This window comes from Anopheles funestus, chromosome 2RL, assembly GCF_943734845.2.
Source record: "Anopheles funestus chromosome 2RL, idAnoFuneDA-416_04, whole genome shotgun sequence".
In the NCBI taxonomy this organism is placed as follows: domain Eukaryota; kingdom Metazoa; phylum Arthropoda; class Insecta; order Diptera; family Culicidae; genus Anopheles; species Anopheles funestus.
Genome location: NC_064598.1, coordinates 53647718 through 53666531, shown reverse-complemented (window position 1 = coordinate 53666531; position 18814 = coordinate 53647718). Strand labels below are relative to the sequence as shown.

At 40.8% G+C, this 18814-nt stretch overlaps 4 protein-coding genes across 16 annotated transcripts in view; 2 read left to right on the top strand and 2 right to left on the bottom strand.

Annotated features, from left to right (window-relative positions):
* Window positions 1-7141, top strand: part of LOC125761033 (glycogen synthase kinase-3 beta-like) — a 47834-nt gene extending 40693 nt beyond the window's left edge. For all 7 annotated transcript variants that reach the window (XM_049421782.1, XM_049421783.1, XM_049421781.1 and 4 more), the window contains one exon: window positions 8-7141. In XM_049421782.1, coding sequence (XP_049277739.1) covers window positions 8-357 — 350 coding nt within the window. In that variant the 3' untranslated portion in view covers window positions 358-7141. The remainder of the gene's footprint in view (window positions 1-7) is intronic.
* LOC125761030 (uncharacterized) lies at window positions 7142-12789 on the bottom strand. Its single transcript, XM_049421770.1, has 2 exons — window positions 7330-12789; window positions 7142-7258 (listed from the first exon to the last, which is right to left on the bottom strand). The coding sequence occupies exon 1, from the start codon at window positions 12559-12561 to the stop codon at window positions 7345-7347; it is 5217 nt and encodes a 1738-aa protein (XP_049277727.1). The 5' UTR covers window positions 12562-12789; the 3' UTR covers window positions 7142-7258; window positions 7330-7344.
* A 1809-nt stretch (window positions 12790-14598) lies between these two features.
* Window positions 14599-15691, top strand: LOC125761043 (nucleolar protein 16). The gene is made up of 3 exons (XM_049421803.1): window positions 14599-14732; window positions 14909-15044; window positions 15121-15691. The coding sequence occupies exons 2-3, from the start codon at window positions 14938-14940 to the stop codon at window positions 15620-15622; spliced, it is 609 nt and encodes a 202-aa protein (XP_049277760.1). The 5' UTR covers window positions 14599-14732; window positions 14909-14937; the 3' UTR covers window positions 15623-15691.
* An 812-nt stretch (window positions 15692-16503) lies between these two features.
* Window positions 16504-18814, bottom strand: part of LOC125761027 (spectrin beta chain, non-erythrocytic 1) — a 53051-nt gene continuing 50740 nt past the window's right edge. For all 7 annotated transcript variants that reach the window (XM_049421762.1, XM_049421763.1, XM_049421764.1 and 4 more), the window contains one exon: window positions 16504-17510. In XM_049421762.1, coding sequence (XP_049277719.1) covers window positions 17224-17510 — 287 coding nt within the window. In that variant the 3' untranslated portion in view covers window positions 16504-17223. The remainder of the gene's footprint in view (window positions 17511-18814) is intronic.

The window sequence follows — 18814 nt, the reverse complement described above, 5'->3', positions numbered from 1 at the left end:
ACCACAGAGCTTGCCATTCAGCCGAGCCTGAACCTTATTCTGAGGCCCAGAAACCAAAACGAGGCAGCATCAAAGGCCGGACAGTCGTCGAGCGGCTCGATGGAAGGTGGCAGCGGAAGCAGTGGCAATGGCGGTGCCGGTGTAGGCAGCTCGTCTGGCAGCGGCGGTGTCGGCGGTAGTGGCGGGGTTGCCGGTGCCAGCGGCACCAGCGATCCGAGCAACCTGGCACAGCAATCCTGCAGTGGTGCAGCTGGCGGTGCCAGTGGTAGCGGTGTCGGTTCGGACGACATGACTGCCGCCAGCGGGGGCGATGCGGGCACCTGTCAGCCTTCGGCTGCCACCTCATCGATGGGTTAGCTTTAATTGTGTAGTTTCGACAGCAACCAGCAAGCAAAATGTGTAATGAAAACGGCAGGCGCCTTGCGCGCACGAAATGGGACAACAAAATTGAGAGCAAAGCGTGTTAGTTCTGGAGCGAAAGACCGGTGCAAAACGCACACGTCGACGCACACACGGTACAGAAGAAGCGAGCTATATGTGTACAGTGTCCGCACGCAAGGCAATAGGCAATAGGGCACGCAAAATCAATGAAAGGTAAACGAAAAATTAATAATAGTAAATAAATTCGTGTGCGTGTAGTAGCAATGCTAGGACCGGTGAATGGATGACATAAGCAACAAGAAGAAGGTGTCTGCTGTATAACATGTCGAACACATAGGACTAGTGCTGAATTAACCGATAGCAAGCGAGGCAGGAGAAAGAAAACCGCTGAACACGGAGGCGAACACAATGTGCGGAGAAGCGTGTGTGTGTGTAAAAGTTTAATGTTAAAATTATTTTTAATTATTATTTAAAGGATCACCGAGGAAGATGGTATACATGGATGTATCATGCTGTGTAAAATTGAAGAAAAGATAAACAAACAACTTAGCGCAGCGCGGTATGTAGATTGCTCGGAATGGTTCGCAAACAGGGGAAAAGTGGTAGTCAAGTCTGTTAAGATCGTTTGTTCGTTTCAAATTGTTTATTTTTACTTTACATCAGTCATGTTTTGGACGAAAAGCGTGCGTTTTGTTTGTGTTTTTTTAGCCAGAGTAGAAGCAGCAGAACAGGCCTTTGTACGAGTGCAACATCCTGAAAATCGTCTCACTTGTGTGTGGTTACTGAAAGTAACAGAATTGCCTCTGTTCTATAATACGTAAGCCACACACTTACACACACTCACACATCAATAAAAATTTTAAATTCACTATCACGAAGGCTACACAATACGAGGCAAGAAAAGATTTGCATAACAAGGTGGATAAAATTGATTGTGCATACCGTGTACATGAAGAGACCCAAATCAAAAATAATACGAAAAAGGAAAGAAGTTAAAAAGAAAATGAAAGTGTTTTAAACCATCCGTTTTGTGTTGGTAAACCTCATTAACTGTTCTGGCTACTGCCGATCGGCTGGGGTCGTGTTAGCCTAGCTTGGTTTGCTACAAGAAGCAGGATCGATTCCATGGCTTCGTGTGGTGTGTAGGGCCGAACGTTTGACATTATTTCATAGAACCCCGCCCAAGCTTTAACTTTTGGAGCGATATCACCAACCCAATTCAGTCACCGGAAATTGTCCCATTAAGCATTCACGACAAACACGAACGGGAGACGAAATATTTTAATCGGAAGTTAGCGATAGAAAGATTTAGCACAGAAAAACGCCAAATGGCATTGGGTGGTAGGAGCTGTGTTTTTTTGTTTTGTGTTGTTGTGCGCCATGCGTATATTGTACTTTATTCGCGTGTTGAATGAAATATTTTATTTCTAGACGATTGGTTCAAAGCAACTGCCGCAACTTACCACGAAGAAGGAAATTAAATTGTATGAAACAGAGAGTTAATAATGTTGTTATTGGAGCAAACAAGCACCAATAAGGCAGCGTGTAAAACGCAGTAAAGGGCGAAACCAGAATACGTTAAGTGCGAGACACCTCTAAAACATATAGTAAGCCAATAATCTAAGCCCAAGCGCGTTGGTAAATCAATGTGCGGGAAGCGCCAGTTAGAAAAATAGAAAAATATAGCGAAAATACTAAAAAAAAACAGAAACAACCAAGAGCGGTAGAATATAATAATCGTATCACCGTGGCATATTTGATTGTGCCGTTTTGTTCAATTTGTTTTCCTTTTTGGAAAGGGTTCTGAGATGATGAAAATCGCCCAAAGCGGCCACAAAATAGATGTGGAATGGACTCAGGAAGTGAGGGATTCGATCAAACAAACGGTTCGCAAAATGCGGTAGACATTACAATCTTCCGTTGGCACGACTTTTGAATTGGTGCACCCTTGTATATTACAATAGCTTATTGCGTATTGCATGATCTTTTCTCGTAAGGCAAACATAGGAATGATCTCGCAAAGATATCTTCTGCCGACACAAGGCACACAAAGTGATGGCTAAAGTGTTGGTATGGGTTGGGTGTTGAATTGAAAGAACTTCTTTTCATTGAACCTAACACGCCGCATAGTCAAAGCGAATTAAATCATCACTCAACGATCGGGAACGAGATGATCATCATAAGCGTGTGTGGTAATGGGATTTTTTCCAAGGGTCTATGTGCGTTTGGTAGATATTGTTCTGCCACTGGAACGCTAAACCATTGTATAAAGCGATTCTACTCGAAAGCCTAGTACACACACCGTAGGATACATAGTAGGACCCAGGTCCCATAACTTATGCTGCAGACGATCCGATCGATCTCACGTTCTGCAGCATATAGCATGTAACAAACGCGGGCATGTATCCAGCTTTGCATACGTGTTGGATACAGCGTAACTGTTATGTATGGAAAATGATACAATTTATTTACCATGCGCGTAAGCAAGAAGTGTTAATAGGCTGTTTTCTTTTATCGTTTCGTGTACTGTATAGGGAAGGGCTTTTCCGGTGAATGATGATTGACTTTTTGCTGCTGGCAAACATGTGTAAAGTAAGGTTAGCTTTTGCTGTTAGGGTGATTCTCTCAAAGTAATGAAGTTCAATAGCAATTTGCTGTGTACGCGAACACAGCACTGAAGAAAAAAAAATACGGCAAACATAATGAATTTTCATTATCGAGAGATGCTAGCTGATAAATCGAACGGTTACTGAACAGAACATATACATAAATCTTTAAACAAAACACACACGTAGCTGCGTTGTCCGCATAATGCAAGATGGGGAAGAGGTGGAACAGTATATGGTTAATCAACTGATAAATTATTTTAAATGGAAGAAAATTAACAAAAAAATCATTCGCAAGCTGAAGGCGACGAGTAGTGAAACAAAAAACACATAATAGAGAGATAAACACAGTAAGACGTATATGAGTAAAATCTTTGTAGCATATATATAAATACATATATATATATAAATATAATTAATAAAAATGGCAAGGAATATATATATATACTACAGCATAAGTAATTTAAAGGCATCAACCAATATGTGGAGTGGAAGCCAGATGGAATCGTGGTTGAATTATTAATTACACTTTACGCATGCAAAGTAACGCGAAAGCCACCAGAGATATACCGGCTATATACTGTTTGATTCAAGTACTGTTTTGTGTTTGGGACGCGTGTTTCGTACCAAAGGACAGGGTTGTTATAGCACGGATAAAACAATCACGGTCAAGGACAATTTATTTAAATGAAATCCACCGTGACCATGACCCTGTGTGTGTATGTGTGGGAAGACTTTCGTGTCCGTGTTTGCAGTTGAAAGAACGGATGGTACAATCTCTTATGGTGTGCAAGGATTATGTTTATCTTTCGGTAGCATTAATTGAATCTGTCAAGAAGGGGGAAATACGGTTAAGATATGTTGTCCGGGCTCGTGATAACATGCGCCGGTTCGTTAAATTGTCCCGTACCTTTTTCTTGTTTTGGATTGAGAAGATTTTGTATCCTAAAGAGAGGAAATGAAATTAATTTAAATTATAATAAAACTTCACGACACTTCAAGAACAACGTAATGCTGCAAACGTTATAATTTATGGACGTATTAGTCAACATTATCGCTCTTATTTAACTAATGAAACAAATTAGAAAGAACCGATTCAGCAAAACACGATTGGAGAAAAAGACGAGAAAAAAAAACAAACAAACAAAACACAACGGAATCGTAAGATTGTAAAACGAAAGTCAGCTAATAGCATTTCACTTATACTCACAAGAAAGTAAATAGTACTAAACTCTAGCAAAAAGACTTATAAAGAGGCATGAAATAACATGAAAAGATGTAGCATAATTTTCAGACACATGAAACGAGCACCGGCATAGCAAAGAATTAAAGGAACAAAAATACATTTGCAATACATGATAAAATGTAATGTCTTAACACTGCGTAACAAACAAACAAAAGTAACACAAACAATGTTTCCCAATGTTCTAAGAACACTCTCACACAATCACACACAAATTCATCTGAGTACTACGCGTTACGCATGTAAAGGAGAACACCAAATTTGGAATAAAAATTTGCCACACCTACACGCATACAACATAATACAAGTTCAGTGTACGTTCTCTTCTAGACACAGCATACGTGAACAAAAAAAAGGAACACACAACACAGAAAAGCACGTAAATTTCAGAAAAAAGCGTAAGCATTACATATTTCCAACTAATACCAGAATTCCCATTTTTATGTCCAGGCAAAACGAGAACTCAAACCAGGAAACTTACACAACACTTGTGTGCAAAAGAAAAGGAGAGAGAGGAAAAAAACAGTAAAAGTGCATTGTTAGAAAAAGAAACGAAGAAAGTTAAAAAAGTGACGAATAAAAAAATGTGAAAAAAAAACAAAACAAAACACAGATGTAAGTAAAGTACATTGCTATATACAAACCTATGATATGATAATTCTATAGATGCAATCAACATACACAAACCCCCAAAAGGGTGGTGTATAATCGAAATCGGGGGTTTACGGTCGATTTGAGAAGAAAGTAAGTCTGTCATACGCAGACAAACACACAGAGACAAGAATCGAACAACAGTGCGGAACGTGGTGTGTGTTTTTTAATTTCTGTTTCATGTTTTCCTCTTTTTTATTAACTTGTTGCGTTCCTTTGATTTTCTTGGTATATTTATATTTGTTTCGAAATCTGTAATTATTATTCCAACGGAATGTATATTATTAGTTTTGCAGAATCTTATCGCATTATCGCAGAAAATGTTGAGAAAAGGATTCCCTTTATATGTATATAAGTTTTGCTTTAATTTCAATAATAGTTTGTTTGGTTTGTTTTTTTTTTTTAATTATTAATTATTGTTTAAAGAGATTATTTCTACCTGTTTGCTGTTAACGTGTGTAAGTCAGGATTAATAATGGTACGCACGCTCCTTATCATAATCATATCCTGCTGCTGAATGCATATATAATCGATGGCGGCGAAGAAAGGATTTTATATTTTCCCGTAATCGAAAATATACAACACGAACACGGCGTAATCTGGTGTCTTTCCGATCTCAGTAGCATAGCAGTAGTAGAAAGAAAGAGAAGAGATAGAAGCAACAAAAACGATGAAGGAAATAATCAAACCAGCAAAGAGTCAAAGCGTTGTAGAACAGTAGAAATACGTTTAACCGATAATTGGTTGATAAACGTCACTGTTTAACTAGTGGTGCAACTGGAAAGCAAAGTAAGATTTATTACTCAAAGCACACTCACACAAAATAACGATATTCGACAGAGAGAGAGAGAGAAAGAGAGAGACAGTTATGCCATTTAGCACCAAAAACAAAAAAAAACCGCGGCCGCGTGTTAGCCGACATTGTGTTGGTACAGTTAGGTGCCGTTTTGCTGTTGGTTTGATTTAGAAATTTCACAAAGAATCCAATTTAAAAAAACTCCCCGCGATAACAACGCACACACACACATTAAACACCGACAAATGACTACATCCTAGCAGCACGGTTATGAATGTGGTAAAACATGCAGAACAAAGTTTAGCGTAGAGCAGAAGAGAAGAAAGACACACAACACAACACTCGTTTCCCCCTAGTTACTAAAATTGAATGTGTGCAGGCTTAGGTGAAAATAGCACATATATGATATGATTAAAGAAATAGTAAACAAAACAGCCTGTAAGCAGAAAGTATCACAATCAGCAAAACAGAAATTCACGCGCACACACACACACTCAACCAAAAGGGCAGTATACGAAAGGGCAAAATATTCGCGATACCTTTCGGCAAGGAAAAGTGTGTATCCCAGGAGCCTATGTCATCTTACTTTTCCACCGCTCAGTCGCGATGAGAAGAGCAATAGGTGCAAAATCGCTGCAAGATACTTTAATGTTCTAGTACTAAAAAGCAAAAAGCATCAAGTGCAAAAAGAAACTACAAAACTAATAACCGCTCTTCTTCCCACCCATAAACCAAACAAAACAGAAGTGAAAGGAAGTTGCAGTTCAAAATCAATAGTTAAAAAAAAACAGAAAACAAAATAGTGTTCGTTTCTCATGGCGAAGAAGTATAGTAGCGTGTCGTACGGTGGTAGTGTAAAGAGGAAAGCAACAAAGATGGCGGATGCTGGTGTTTCCATAGTTTCCACAGGTTGGTTCTTCTCGAGTGTTTTTTTGGTAACGGGGAGCTGCTTGCACATTTATCTCTGTGCGAAATTTATTGCAATTTTATCAATAGAAAAGTAACGTATGGAATTTTCAAAATCAAACAGAATAACAAACAGTTGTTATTTTTCACACTCTGTAGAACAAATGATAATTGCGCAGCAGGTGTGCGCAGGTGTGACATCAGTCTTACGTGGTTGAGTGTTTGACAATGAATGTTCTAAAGCGGCCTGTTAAGTTCCATCTTCTCTAGTGGGCAAGTAGTGTTTAATTATTTCCTCTAGTTGGAGAAGAAGCAAACAACAACAGCAACAGAAAAATAAAACTAACAACAACAACAAAAAGAGAACTCTAACTTGAAAAAAAAAGGACCAGAACAGTGAAATTAAAGCGCTAAACACACGTGTAAAGTGAAGAGGAAAATTTAAACTGTAGTACATTAGACACACTGTGAAGGTCGTTCGATCCGTCGGACTATTGGCGTTTGTGGTTTTGTTTTAGTTAACAAATAAGCTAGCACCAAGCTACAAAACAAACAAGCTGTTGGTTTCTTAAGAACGTTTATTACTGCCCTCTGTGGCTCCTACGTTGTGACTGACTCCTTGTTCCTCTTCCTTCGCTGACGCTGCCACCGCACAGTGGCACGTCATGTGGCTCGCTTTCAAGACATCAAAAAAAATATATTACCAAACTGAACATGGCGGCCACCTAAATTTCGCAGAAATTTACCAAATAAACTTCTATTTACATCCTTTCATTTTCGAATGGTAACAAACATATGCGCGAGACCGGTCTCTTATACTCTCCTAACTTGGTGCGAATATTTACGACCCTTACTACCCCATCTAATCCGGGAAAAAGTTTAGAAATGCGTCCTAGAGGCCATTGCAAAGGCATTTTTCCATCTTCCTTTAAAATCACCATTTGCCCCACACTTAAAGGAACGGCAACACGTCTACGCTGGTTTTCATTGTGCAATTCACACAAGTATTCCCCACGCCACCGCTTCCAGTGGGTTTGAATTATAAGCTGCAATTGCTCGTAGTGCCGCAATCGGTTGACCGGAACCGCAGTGACATCAATTTCGGGAACAGTGTTTAACGGCGCACCGATGAGAAAGTGCGCAGGAGTTAACACATTTAGCTCCGCCGGATCCTCGGATAGTGGCGTCAGGGGTCTGCTATTCAGTTGTGCCTCAACCTGAGACAAAATAGTTGCCAAGTCGCTAAACGACAATCGTCGCTCTCCTATCACCTTCGTCATGGTTCGCTTCACCACCTTTACCGCTGCCTCCCATAGGCCACCAAAGTTGGGAGCATGCGGCGGGATGAAATGCCACTTGATTCCGGCATCCGTTGCATACTTCAGAACTGCCTCTTTAGCTGAATCACTCCGCAACAGATCGTAAAGCTCCTTGAGATGGTTCCGCGCTCCTTGGAAGTTGAGCCCGTTATCGGAATAAACCTGGCTCGGTAGACCTCTTCTAGCGACAAACCGATGAAAAGCAGCCATAAAAGCCTGGGTAGAAAGCGACTCCACAAGCTCGACGTGAACCGCTTTAACTGAAAAACATACAAAAACACAAATATATGCTTTCTCAGATGCTGCCTTACGATGCACCGGCTTTAAGTAGACGGGACCAGCGAAATCCACTCCTACAACTGCAAACGGTCTGCCAGGTGAGGCTCGTTCTGCTGGCAGTAGGCCTTGCGGTTGCTGTATAAGAGCCGGACTCAGCCGAAAACATGGAAGGCAACTTCTGCAGACCTTGTTCACCAAAGATCGCCCTTGCAACGGCCAGAATTCCCTCCGCATCATGCTGAGTGTCATTGTAGGTCCACCATGCAGCGATATGCGATGATAGTATTCCGCTGCTAATCTCGAGAACTGCGCCCTTTTTGGAAGCACTAAAGGATGTTTGATGCCAAGTTCCATTTCCTTTCCGCGAAGGCGGCCACCAACTCGCAGAAAACCACTTTCATCCAGGAATGCTCCCAATGTTCGTATAGTTGATTTCGCGGGCACCGATTTCCCGTTCGCAAGCTCCCTTATCTCTGAAGCGAAATGTTGCTGTTGCAAACGCTTCACGAGAACCATTTTAGCATTCCTGAGCTCTTCGATGGATAAATACTTATCACTGTTTTGCTTTACTTCTTTATGCCGATATTTGCCAACAACTCTCAAACAACGAGCTGTTACCCGCAACAATTTTTCGAAGTTGGAAAATCTGGCACACCAATCTTCAGGTTCATCAGTTTTAAGCACTGCTGTCGTACAGATTCTTTTCTCGATTACTTCATCTTCCGGCATATCCGATGGATAACTCGTACGCCATTGCGATTCAGATAACCCCATCCAAGACGGTCCATGGAACCAGGATTCCTTCAACAGCAGATCGTGCGGAAGCGCCCCTCTGGAGACGACGTCAGCCGGGTTCTCTGTTCCCCTAACATGAAGCCACTTACACTCTTTAGTAAGCTCTTGCACTTGGGAAACCCTGTTTGCGACGAATGTAGTCCACGTGTACGAAGGCGACCGTATCCAATGCAACACGATAGTAGAATCTGTCCACATATACACATTCGTATTTAAAAAACCAAATACTTGGCGAACAGTTTTCTGCAATTTAGCTGACAGCAACGCACCGCAGAGCTCTAATCTTGCCAAGCTTATACGTTTTAGTGGAGCTGGTCTGGATTTTCCTGCTAGCAGAGTGACCTTTACGTTTCCGTTGGAATCGACTGCGCGTACATAAATGCATGCTCCGTATGCTGCCTCGGAAGCATCAGAGAAACAGTGCAGTTGCAAAGTTGCAGGATCATCGACGATAGCATAACGCTGAAACTGTATGCTAGCAAGATAAGGAATTTGCGCATAAAAGTCATTCCAACGCCTTTCCATGTGGCTAGGTATGGGTTCGTCCCAACTTTGTGTTGACAACCATAAGGCTTGCATTTGAATCTTGGCCCAGGCTGTGACAGGCGCTACCAAACCCAACGGATCAAATATCTTCGCCACCAATGAGTACACCTTCCGGCGAGTCCATGTATCGATGCTATTCTGGAGGCTAGTGCTGATAAATAACTTATCAGTTTCAGTATTCCACGAAACTCCCAAAGCCTTGGTCGGCTCTTCAACTGCCTCAAAGTTTTTTACCTTGGAAGATGCCATATCTTCCGCCGGCACATTATCCAATACGTTTGTTATGTTGCTGTTCCATTTCGTCAAATGGAAACCGCCCTTTTCCAACAAACATGTTAGCTGAGCTTGTAGCTGGATGGCCTCCTCCTCACTGTTGGCGCCTCCGATGTAATCATCAACGTAAAAATCCTCCAGTAATGCTGATTTTGCCATTGGGAAACTATCCCCTTCATCTAGCGCCAACTGCTGCAGCACGCGAGTTGCCAAGAAGGACGACGATGCCAGTCCAAATGTTACCCTTTGTAACTCGAAAACATCGATCGGCTTGTCCGGCGAGTCGCGCCACAAAATTCGTTGATATCGTGTGTGGTCGTGGTGTACCTTTACTTGCAGATACATTTGCCTAATATCAGCAACCAAAGCAATCTTTCGCATGCGGAACTTGAGTAACAAAGTGAATAAAGATTCTTGTATGACTGGTCCAACTAAAAGCAGATCATTTAATGATTTTTCTGTGTCAGTTTTAGCAGATCCATCAAATACTGGCCTTATCTTGGTGGTTGTACTTGAAGCTTTGATAACAGGATGGTGCGGAAGGTAGTAATGGTTTTGCGGGTCATCGGTTGTTTCATCTATCATGACTTTCTTCATGTATTCTTTGCCAATGTAGTCTGCAATTACCGCGGAATATTCTTTCTTCAGAGTTGGATCTCTGTTAAAGCGCCGCTCTAACTGGAGGAACCGCTTGGTCGCATTTTCTTTGGATTTCCCCAAGCCTTCCTGCAAACCAACCTGAAACGGTAACCTTACAACATACCTCCCATTGACGTCCCGATGATGCTGACCAAAACTTGCTTCACAGTCCATATCCTTTTGCGAAACTTGTGGAGATTGCTGTAGTTCTTCTATTGTCCAAAAGCGCTCGATGGATTGTGCCAAATTCTCGGAAGATCCTTCGATCGTAGCGACGTTACAGCTCACCCTGAAGTCTTCAGCAGAAATCGTTTTTCCTACTGCTACCCATCCGAAAACAGTCTTCAAGAACGCCGGGTGATGGTGGCTAGCCGGAATAATTTCACATTTCGGATGCAGAAAATCTGCGAAATATTCTGCCCCTAGCAGCATGTCAATAGGACCCTTCTCGTCAAACTTGGGATCAGCTAAAACGATATTCTTGGGAAGCTTATCAATACCAATATGCACGCTCTTCGAAGGCTGATTGTCTGTTATCGCTGACATCACTAAAAAGTTTACATCTTCGTAAAATGCTCTGTCGTTTGACGCGACGAATGTTCTCGTTATTGGTGCATTTTTCGTCAAATTTCCGATTCCAGAGACAACGATTGACTCACTACACTTCGGAAGCTTCAAACGCTTATGGAGATCATTGGTCATTATATTGACCTGGGACCCATTATCCAACAGCACTCTAACGGCTATCCAGTTTCCATTTCTGCACTTTACTTGCACCATAGCTGTAGACAACATCACTTGATTTGAAATCGCAGATTTGGACTTAGGAAACGATGTTAACATGGTCACTGCGCCCACCGTAGGGTCTTCTTTCGTGCCTTCTTTATGCAACGTTTCGTGATGACGCTTGTTACACTTCGTGCATCTCGCTCGAGAAAAACACTTCGCAGCCCAATGGCCTGGAGCCAGACAGTTAAGGCACAACTTTTTCTTGATAGCCACATCGTACCGTCCATCCACTGTCAATTCCAAAAATGCCTTACACAAAGCGATGGCATGAAGCTTTCCACAATGCGCGCACGTATTCTGTTGTTGTTCTGTTGCTAGGTTCGCCACACGACGATCGTTTTTCTGAGAACTGGTCGACGCTCGATGATCAACCGCGGTAGCGTCCAAAACACGACACTCCATTCGAAGAAATTCGAACAGCGATTCCACTGAGCACACGCTTTTGTCTTCCAAATGCTGCTCCCACTTTTGCTGTGTTTCTTCGTCTAATTTGGACAACACTAATTCCACCAATAGCATTCCCCAGTTCGAAGAACTTTCGCCGAGCTGATCAAGCAGCTTTGTATTACGCTCAAAACCCTCGATAAGATGGTGGATTTCCTTTGCCTTTCGCATTTTTATTTTTGGCATACGCAACAGTTCCTTTGTGTATCTTTTCTTCAAAAGATACTCGTTCGCGTATCTTTTATTCAACGCATTCCAAGCAGCTTCATACGCCGAACCACAAGTAGGAAAAGCATCCACAACGCTCGATGCATCACCTTTCAAAGCCCCTTTTAAATACATCATTTTTTCAGTATCAGTTATTCCGGTATTTCCATGAACTGCTGACACGAACAAACTGTGAAAGGGCAACCAATCTTCATAGTTCCCGGAAAATTCCGGAAGCGCAAGCCGCGGCAGACGAACTCTTTTTTCTTCCTTAACACTGACCGGCATGACGTTTTTGCTCGTAAAACTCTGAAGCTTTTCTTCAAATTCCCCAATCAACACCATGCATCGTTCATCTGTTTCATCCAATAATGCTTCGTTCGCCGCTACCGATCCTTCGATCAAACGCATTGATCTTGTTACGTTCTGGAACTGCTCCAAACATGATCGGACGCGTCGCAACCTAGCTTGCACAAACTTTTGATCACCTGGCGTGAAATTATGCAAAAAATCCTCTTGCCGTTGCAAGCATCGCAGGATTTCTTCACGTTCAGCGATTTTTGCCTTCAACGACTCCATTTTGTTTTCGTTGCTTGATTTCTTCTTCTCTCGGAAATCCTCTTGCGAGAAACCCTCGAAAACTTCCTCATCCGACTCCTCCGAGTGGTGCTGAGGCTGATCTTCCATTTAGGACTTGCCACTAAGACTTGGAAACGTTAACCAAAACTGAATATGAACACTTATCCTGGTTCACGGCACCATATGTTGGTTTCTTAAGAACGTTTATTACTGCCCTCTGTGGCTCCTACGTTGTGACTGACTCCTTGTTCCTCTTCCTTCGCTGACGCTGCCACCGCACAGTGGCACGTCATGTGGCTCGCTTTCAAGACATCAAAAAAAATATATTACCAAACTGAACACAAGCAAACAAACAAATAAAGAAAAAAAAAGATAAAAAATATTAAAAAACACAAAAACCAGACAAAAGTATATATCAGAATGATTCTGTTAAATATGACACGTCACATATATATATATATATATTTATATACTAAGTTTCCGTTTACTGTGCCCATGAAAGCTCCCTTTTGTGTAAGAATCGTAACGTGATTTGAAAACAAACAAACACATACGGAAAGTTAAGAAACAATACAAGACAGAACGTTCGTTCGTTTCCAACTCACTTACTAAACGCTCCATACTCTTCTTGAATCGGTTTATTTTTATACATTTACCTCTACCGTGTAACTTGATTCAAGCTAGTAAAATGACTAAGTAAAGAATGATAGACCAGTACTAGAACGTATCTTAGTACAACACACATTTGGTTGCGGAAAAAAGAAGCAGTAATAAATGAAAAAGTATCCCGATTGCCGGTAGTAAGAAAGCGCTGAGAACATTAAACAAAAAACAAAAAAGAAACAAACAAACAGGGAAGCTCTCTTCAGGATGTGAGAAAAGCATTAAGCGCGGAAAGCAACATGCAAACAGAAGCAGATAAGTGATGAAATTAATATCGATCGATAAAGAAGAGCATAAGGGAAAAGCAAACATCGATGTACGGGAAAGCGGATAATCAACTAGTAAACAGGAGAGCAGAAACGTAAACATAAGATGGTAACCCCTCGGTGGCACGTAAGGGGGGAGGGGGGCTCGCAGGTGCAAAAACAAAGAGCGTGAATCAGTTTTGTAAAAACTTGTATGTTTGTTATAGCTTATAGTAAAGTCGAATGTGAAATAGTGCGGTGCAGTTTAAGGATGCATTGGAAGTAAGCGGCATAGGTCACAAGATCGGTGCGACACGCTCGCTGGTTGGACATATATGATGGCGTAGTGTAGTAACTAGTGTGCTAGTAGTAATCTACACTACCTTCTACGCTCTTACGTCCACACCACGTGCCCGTTCGGGGAATGCGTGTAGAATGTTGCGTGAGAAAGAGCGAAAGGAATGCTGTTCGATGATCGCAGAGAGAGAGAGAGAGAGAGAGAGAGAAAGAGAGCGGGAGAGAAAAAGAAATGAAATAAACGAACAGAAAAGTATCGCTATAAAAACGATTAAGGAATGGATTAAGGTAATATGGCATGGAGCGTAACAGATAATTGCAATAAATGTTATAACGAAAAAACTGTAAATGACAAATTTCAAACCACTAACACGGTTTCTCTATTTGCCGGTTTAATTTTTCTCTTTTTCGTTTCATTTGCGTAGTGTTTAGGGATGGTCGAGGTGAAAGATTCTTTCCATTTCATCCGAAACGCAAACACTAGTTAAATGGCCCGATTGCAGTGAAACCATACGCAACTACTGGATGTATCTAAGTGGGGCTTTTTTCTATTCATTGAATAATATCACTAAAAGAGAAGATTGGGATTGTTTTTGGGTACGTTCTGGTTGACTTTGACAACAACATGTTCGACGTGGATTCAAATCTCTCCTGGACGGTGCTTATAAACAGTATTAACGTGAGCTGCTAGATATCTGGAAAGCAAGTGCTAAAATATCATCCATAATCACGAAAATCAGTTCAGTTCGGCCGAATATTGGTTTTTACTATGTAAAAGTGTAAATATAAAATACAATTTTCGGTCGTTCAGATGATTGTTCAAAAAATTTGGTCACAGACACAACGAATAATTTAAAATTTTCAAATGGAGCAAGCCCACTGTGATATTATGGAACAATCAACCCTCTACTATAGACAACACACTATCCAATTGTCACTGGTTGTCATATTCAGCACATGGTCGTCACAACAACGTTGTTTACCTGCGATCTCTGCACGCACCGGTGGATTCATACGGCGAAATACCAGCGGAACGCGATAGAAATTAAATTCCATTGAAATAATACAACACAGGTAAACCTAATTCACATAGTATAAAGGTGTCGTACGTAGAGATAATGGTTCAATTTGTAGAAATGTAAAGCTTTTTTGTGTTTCTACACTTTGTACGATACTTTTTAGATCAGCCTAGGATGCGATGTTGTTCCAATGTGCATTCGCTCATAACTCACTCACTTCTATCTTTCCAGTCTTCCTTAACATCAGCTTGTAAGCCACCATGGGTCGCGGCCGAACGAGGACAAAGAAAAAGAAACAAACTTATGATTACTCTCGCAATAGGAAGCGTATGTCACAGAAGGCACGCCGTAATGGAACTATCAAAAAGTAAGCCACGGGTGCGCAAAGCATTCTTTAACAGACTCTGTGTGTAATTGCAATTCATTGGTCTCATTGGTTTTAGTGAAGAAATTCGGGCAGCTTATGATGTTAAAAAGAAACCAGCCAAAAATATCCGCGAAATGGGCCTCGTGTACGATGTTAACCGAGCTATTCCAATACCGAATGTTAAACAACAAATGAAAGACATGGAAATGATATTCTCCGGACAGAAGGTGAATTCACGGCCTCGCCAGACGCGTTCTGCACCGAAGCAGCACGTTGTAGAGAAACTGGAGAAGGACGCGAACGAATTCGCCGGTACCCGATTCCGCATGGCCCGTTCGATGGTGCGCATAGTCACTGCTATGATGGATCGGCATGGGTTTAACTATCAGGCGATGGCAAAGGACCGTAAAAATTACGAGCAGGAAACATGGCGACAGTTTCGCACCAAGGTTCGACGTTTCCTGCTTATTCCGGAACAATGTACACCGTACCTAGAGCAGAAAGGTTGGATCGATTGCGACATGAGCGACCCGGCCGATCCACGATGGAAGGAATTTTGTACCGATGATGAATCGTAACCGATGGTACTTTATATATATTTGAACAGTTTGTTAATAAAATCAACTGTGCAACACACTAACACAACATTTAAGAAGGACTCCTTTTGCTAATGGAGCCGCTCGATACATTTGATCTGCCGTTATGTTATTTCGAATGATGAAACCCTACGTTTTTTGAGGAATTTTCCACAGAAAACGGTCAGTTTCATCATTGGAAATAACAAGAGAGCATCCTATTAAGAGGTACTATAAACTATCGTTCCCCTGCTGAGTGCTTCAAATAGTAGTTATTTTTCCGCCTGTTATCATTTATTGCAATCCGAGATCATTTACTATTGGTCGAATAGACTGAGAGATGAAGGATTATTTCTCCTCCATCCATTATAATCGTACTATCGATAACCAATAGTAAACCATTTCGACCCATGGTCAATGATAACATGCACAAAAAGGACAACTATACGATACACTAGAATAGCGGTTAGAGGATAGAAATGAGCGTTACCTCCTCTCCTCTGGATGCTCTCTTGGTGTCGCTTCTGGTCGTTTTTACCAAGCGATCATGAAGAAATTTGCAAAGGGAAGGAAAATACTTAAATTTTTAATTAAAATTATCGATTACTTACGCATCGCAGGAGAAAAAAGAACAGATGTATGAAGTTCTACAATGATGAAGTAAAGTTCACTGAAGGAGAAGATGATTGTTACCTCCTCTGATCTCTTGGTATCCGAAATAATGAAACTGAAGATTTCAACGCATGAACAAGTGACGAAAACGATACGTTCATTTCTTTCCATTCCTGACCGTTAGCTACCCGTTCACAGTTGCGCGTCTTCGTTTTAGCCTTGAAATTATTACGGTTTGAGAGTTTCCCCTTGTGATGTAAAGTAATGACATGTTTGCACAAAGCAAATATTATGAATTTATTGTTATTTTTACTATTTATTCGTACAAAACACTCTAATGACCTGCTAAAACATACATCCAATACTAATGCTAAAAAAATTGACGATATTGTTTTGCTTTATTATGTTTAAAGACTTTTCCACTAGCTTTCGGTTTACGTGAACGTGCGAATAACAACAGAGCAATAGGTATCTAACTAATCATTAACCAATGTAAAAACACTGCCTACTATGTTTGTGTGTGTGTGTGTGTTATGATTTATGTTTGTTATTTGTCCCTTCAGCACTTATTTCTAACCTAAATGGATACGTACGTTTCCTTATTAGCTGCATCATACCTTTACACCTTATTCAATACAAAACGCGTACGCGACCAAACTAGACAAACACACATAAAAGCGGATAGCGGCGCCAGAAGAAGCGCTAAAGATACGTAAAAACATATTTATATATTTGTATTACGATTAGGTTCCATAACACGATAGGCGTACGTAAAACAATATTGCAGTTAGGACTTAAAACCATACAGAAAAAAACACCTGTGTACGTATCGGTATCGTATGCGACGCAAAATTAGGATGCGCATCTGCAATAAAATGTCTTTTGAACCTTAATTGGAAAAAATGGATACAGCTAAACCGATGTTGTTTTTCTTCTTTTCTTTTCAAACATAATAAACAATTATTTGTGGTTTCGAACACGTATGCGAACGCTTAGCTCGAGTGTTTCGACTTCTTCTTGGAAAATATTCTGAAAACGCCCTTCTTGTCCTTGCCACTTGACTCCTTGCCGCCCTTAATGAAGCTGGCCTCGCTTTCGCTGGAACTTTCGGCCGATTGATGGCGACCGACACCACCGGTAACGAGCTGGCCAAAGTCCTGGCCAGCCACCATCGTACCGCTCGTACTGCCAGTGCTGGTGCTGGTGCTGTTGTTGTTGTTGTTGCCAGCCGGAGGCAAAGATGTCGGTCGAGTCGTATCAAATCTGGTCTGACCCCAGCCTGGAAAAAGGAATAGCACATAGATCAGTTTCAGTGTATGCTGCTATAGTAAGTTTTGTAGAAATTATCAAACAATTCACCATCACCAACCAAATCCACCGGGTTAACGGTTAACCAATGTTAACGATTCTGACACAAACGTTCATTTCCGGTGGCTTTTCGAATTAGCTACCAAATCTAACTACATTTCTTGGGGTTCTTTGCATTTCTTGAATGATTTCGTTTGATTTGATTTCGTTGACGATCATTAGAAACAGTTGAGAGAAAAAAAACAGTTTGTTCTTCACTCCATACTTCTTTGTTATTTCCTTCTTCATTCGTTTCGTTTCGTTCCCTATAGAAAAAACAGTCTTCTCGAACGCACATCCCATGCATTACACAGTTAGTGGATGAATGGAGTTATTTTATACATTTTTAAGGGAGATTAATTTTTTATACTTCTACATGATCGGGTGTGCTCTGTGCGAGTTTAATGTTACTGAAAATTTAAGATGAAAGAAAAATAATTAATTTCAATTCCAATAGACGTTTATGACCCATCAAGACAAATAAATATTCCATTGATGTGATGCAATGATCGTAAAATGTCGATATAAAATTAACTAATCCTATCTTCTAACAGTGAAACAGTGTTGCAGCAGTTTGGTCCGCTTGTTTAATTGTATTAGTGTCGGAACCAAATCTTATCCAGCTCATTGCCCTGAACGCATGTAGATGGCTACCTAGCAAACGGGTACACAAATTTGTTTTGTACAATTTAAAAATGGCATAATTGTAGTGCCAAGAAAGGAAATAATAAAACAGAGCATGCAGCATTTGAAATTCAGCAACATAAAATTATCAAAATCATAGAAATGTTGACTGTTTCAAAACTTAAATCCTAAAACTTATCACAGAGTACAATTAGTGCTTCGTCTTTTTTATAAGTTTTCGGCAAATATTTCAAGTTCCATTTACTAAGTAACAACTGTGTGTACAATCTGCCTTAGTAGATGATCATATGCTTTTTTCATTTATCTTTGCCTATCTTATTTTATTTCTTTACTCACATTTATCGTAATAATGTGGGATGTAAGTAAGACTTATGTGAATTAAAAGAAGAAAAAAAACTTCAACCCAAAACCAGCAATGCAAAGAAAAGAAATGTTCCAAAATTTTAAAGGAGGTTAACAACATTCAAACCACAAATTAATTTACAAACCGAACCAAACTGAAACCATTTCGGGAAGGGAAAAACCCATCGCCAGGGAACGTACAACAACAACCAGGGGGGGTTAGGGATAAGAGTCAGAGTGAGATTTGAG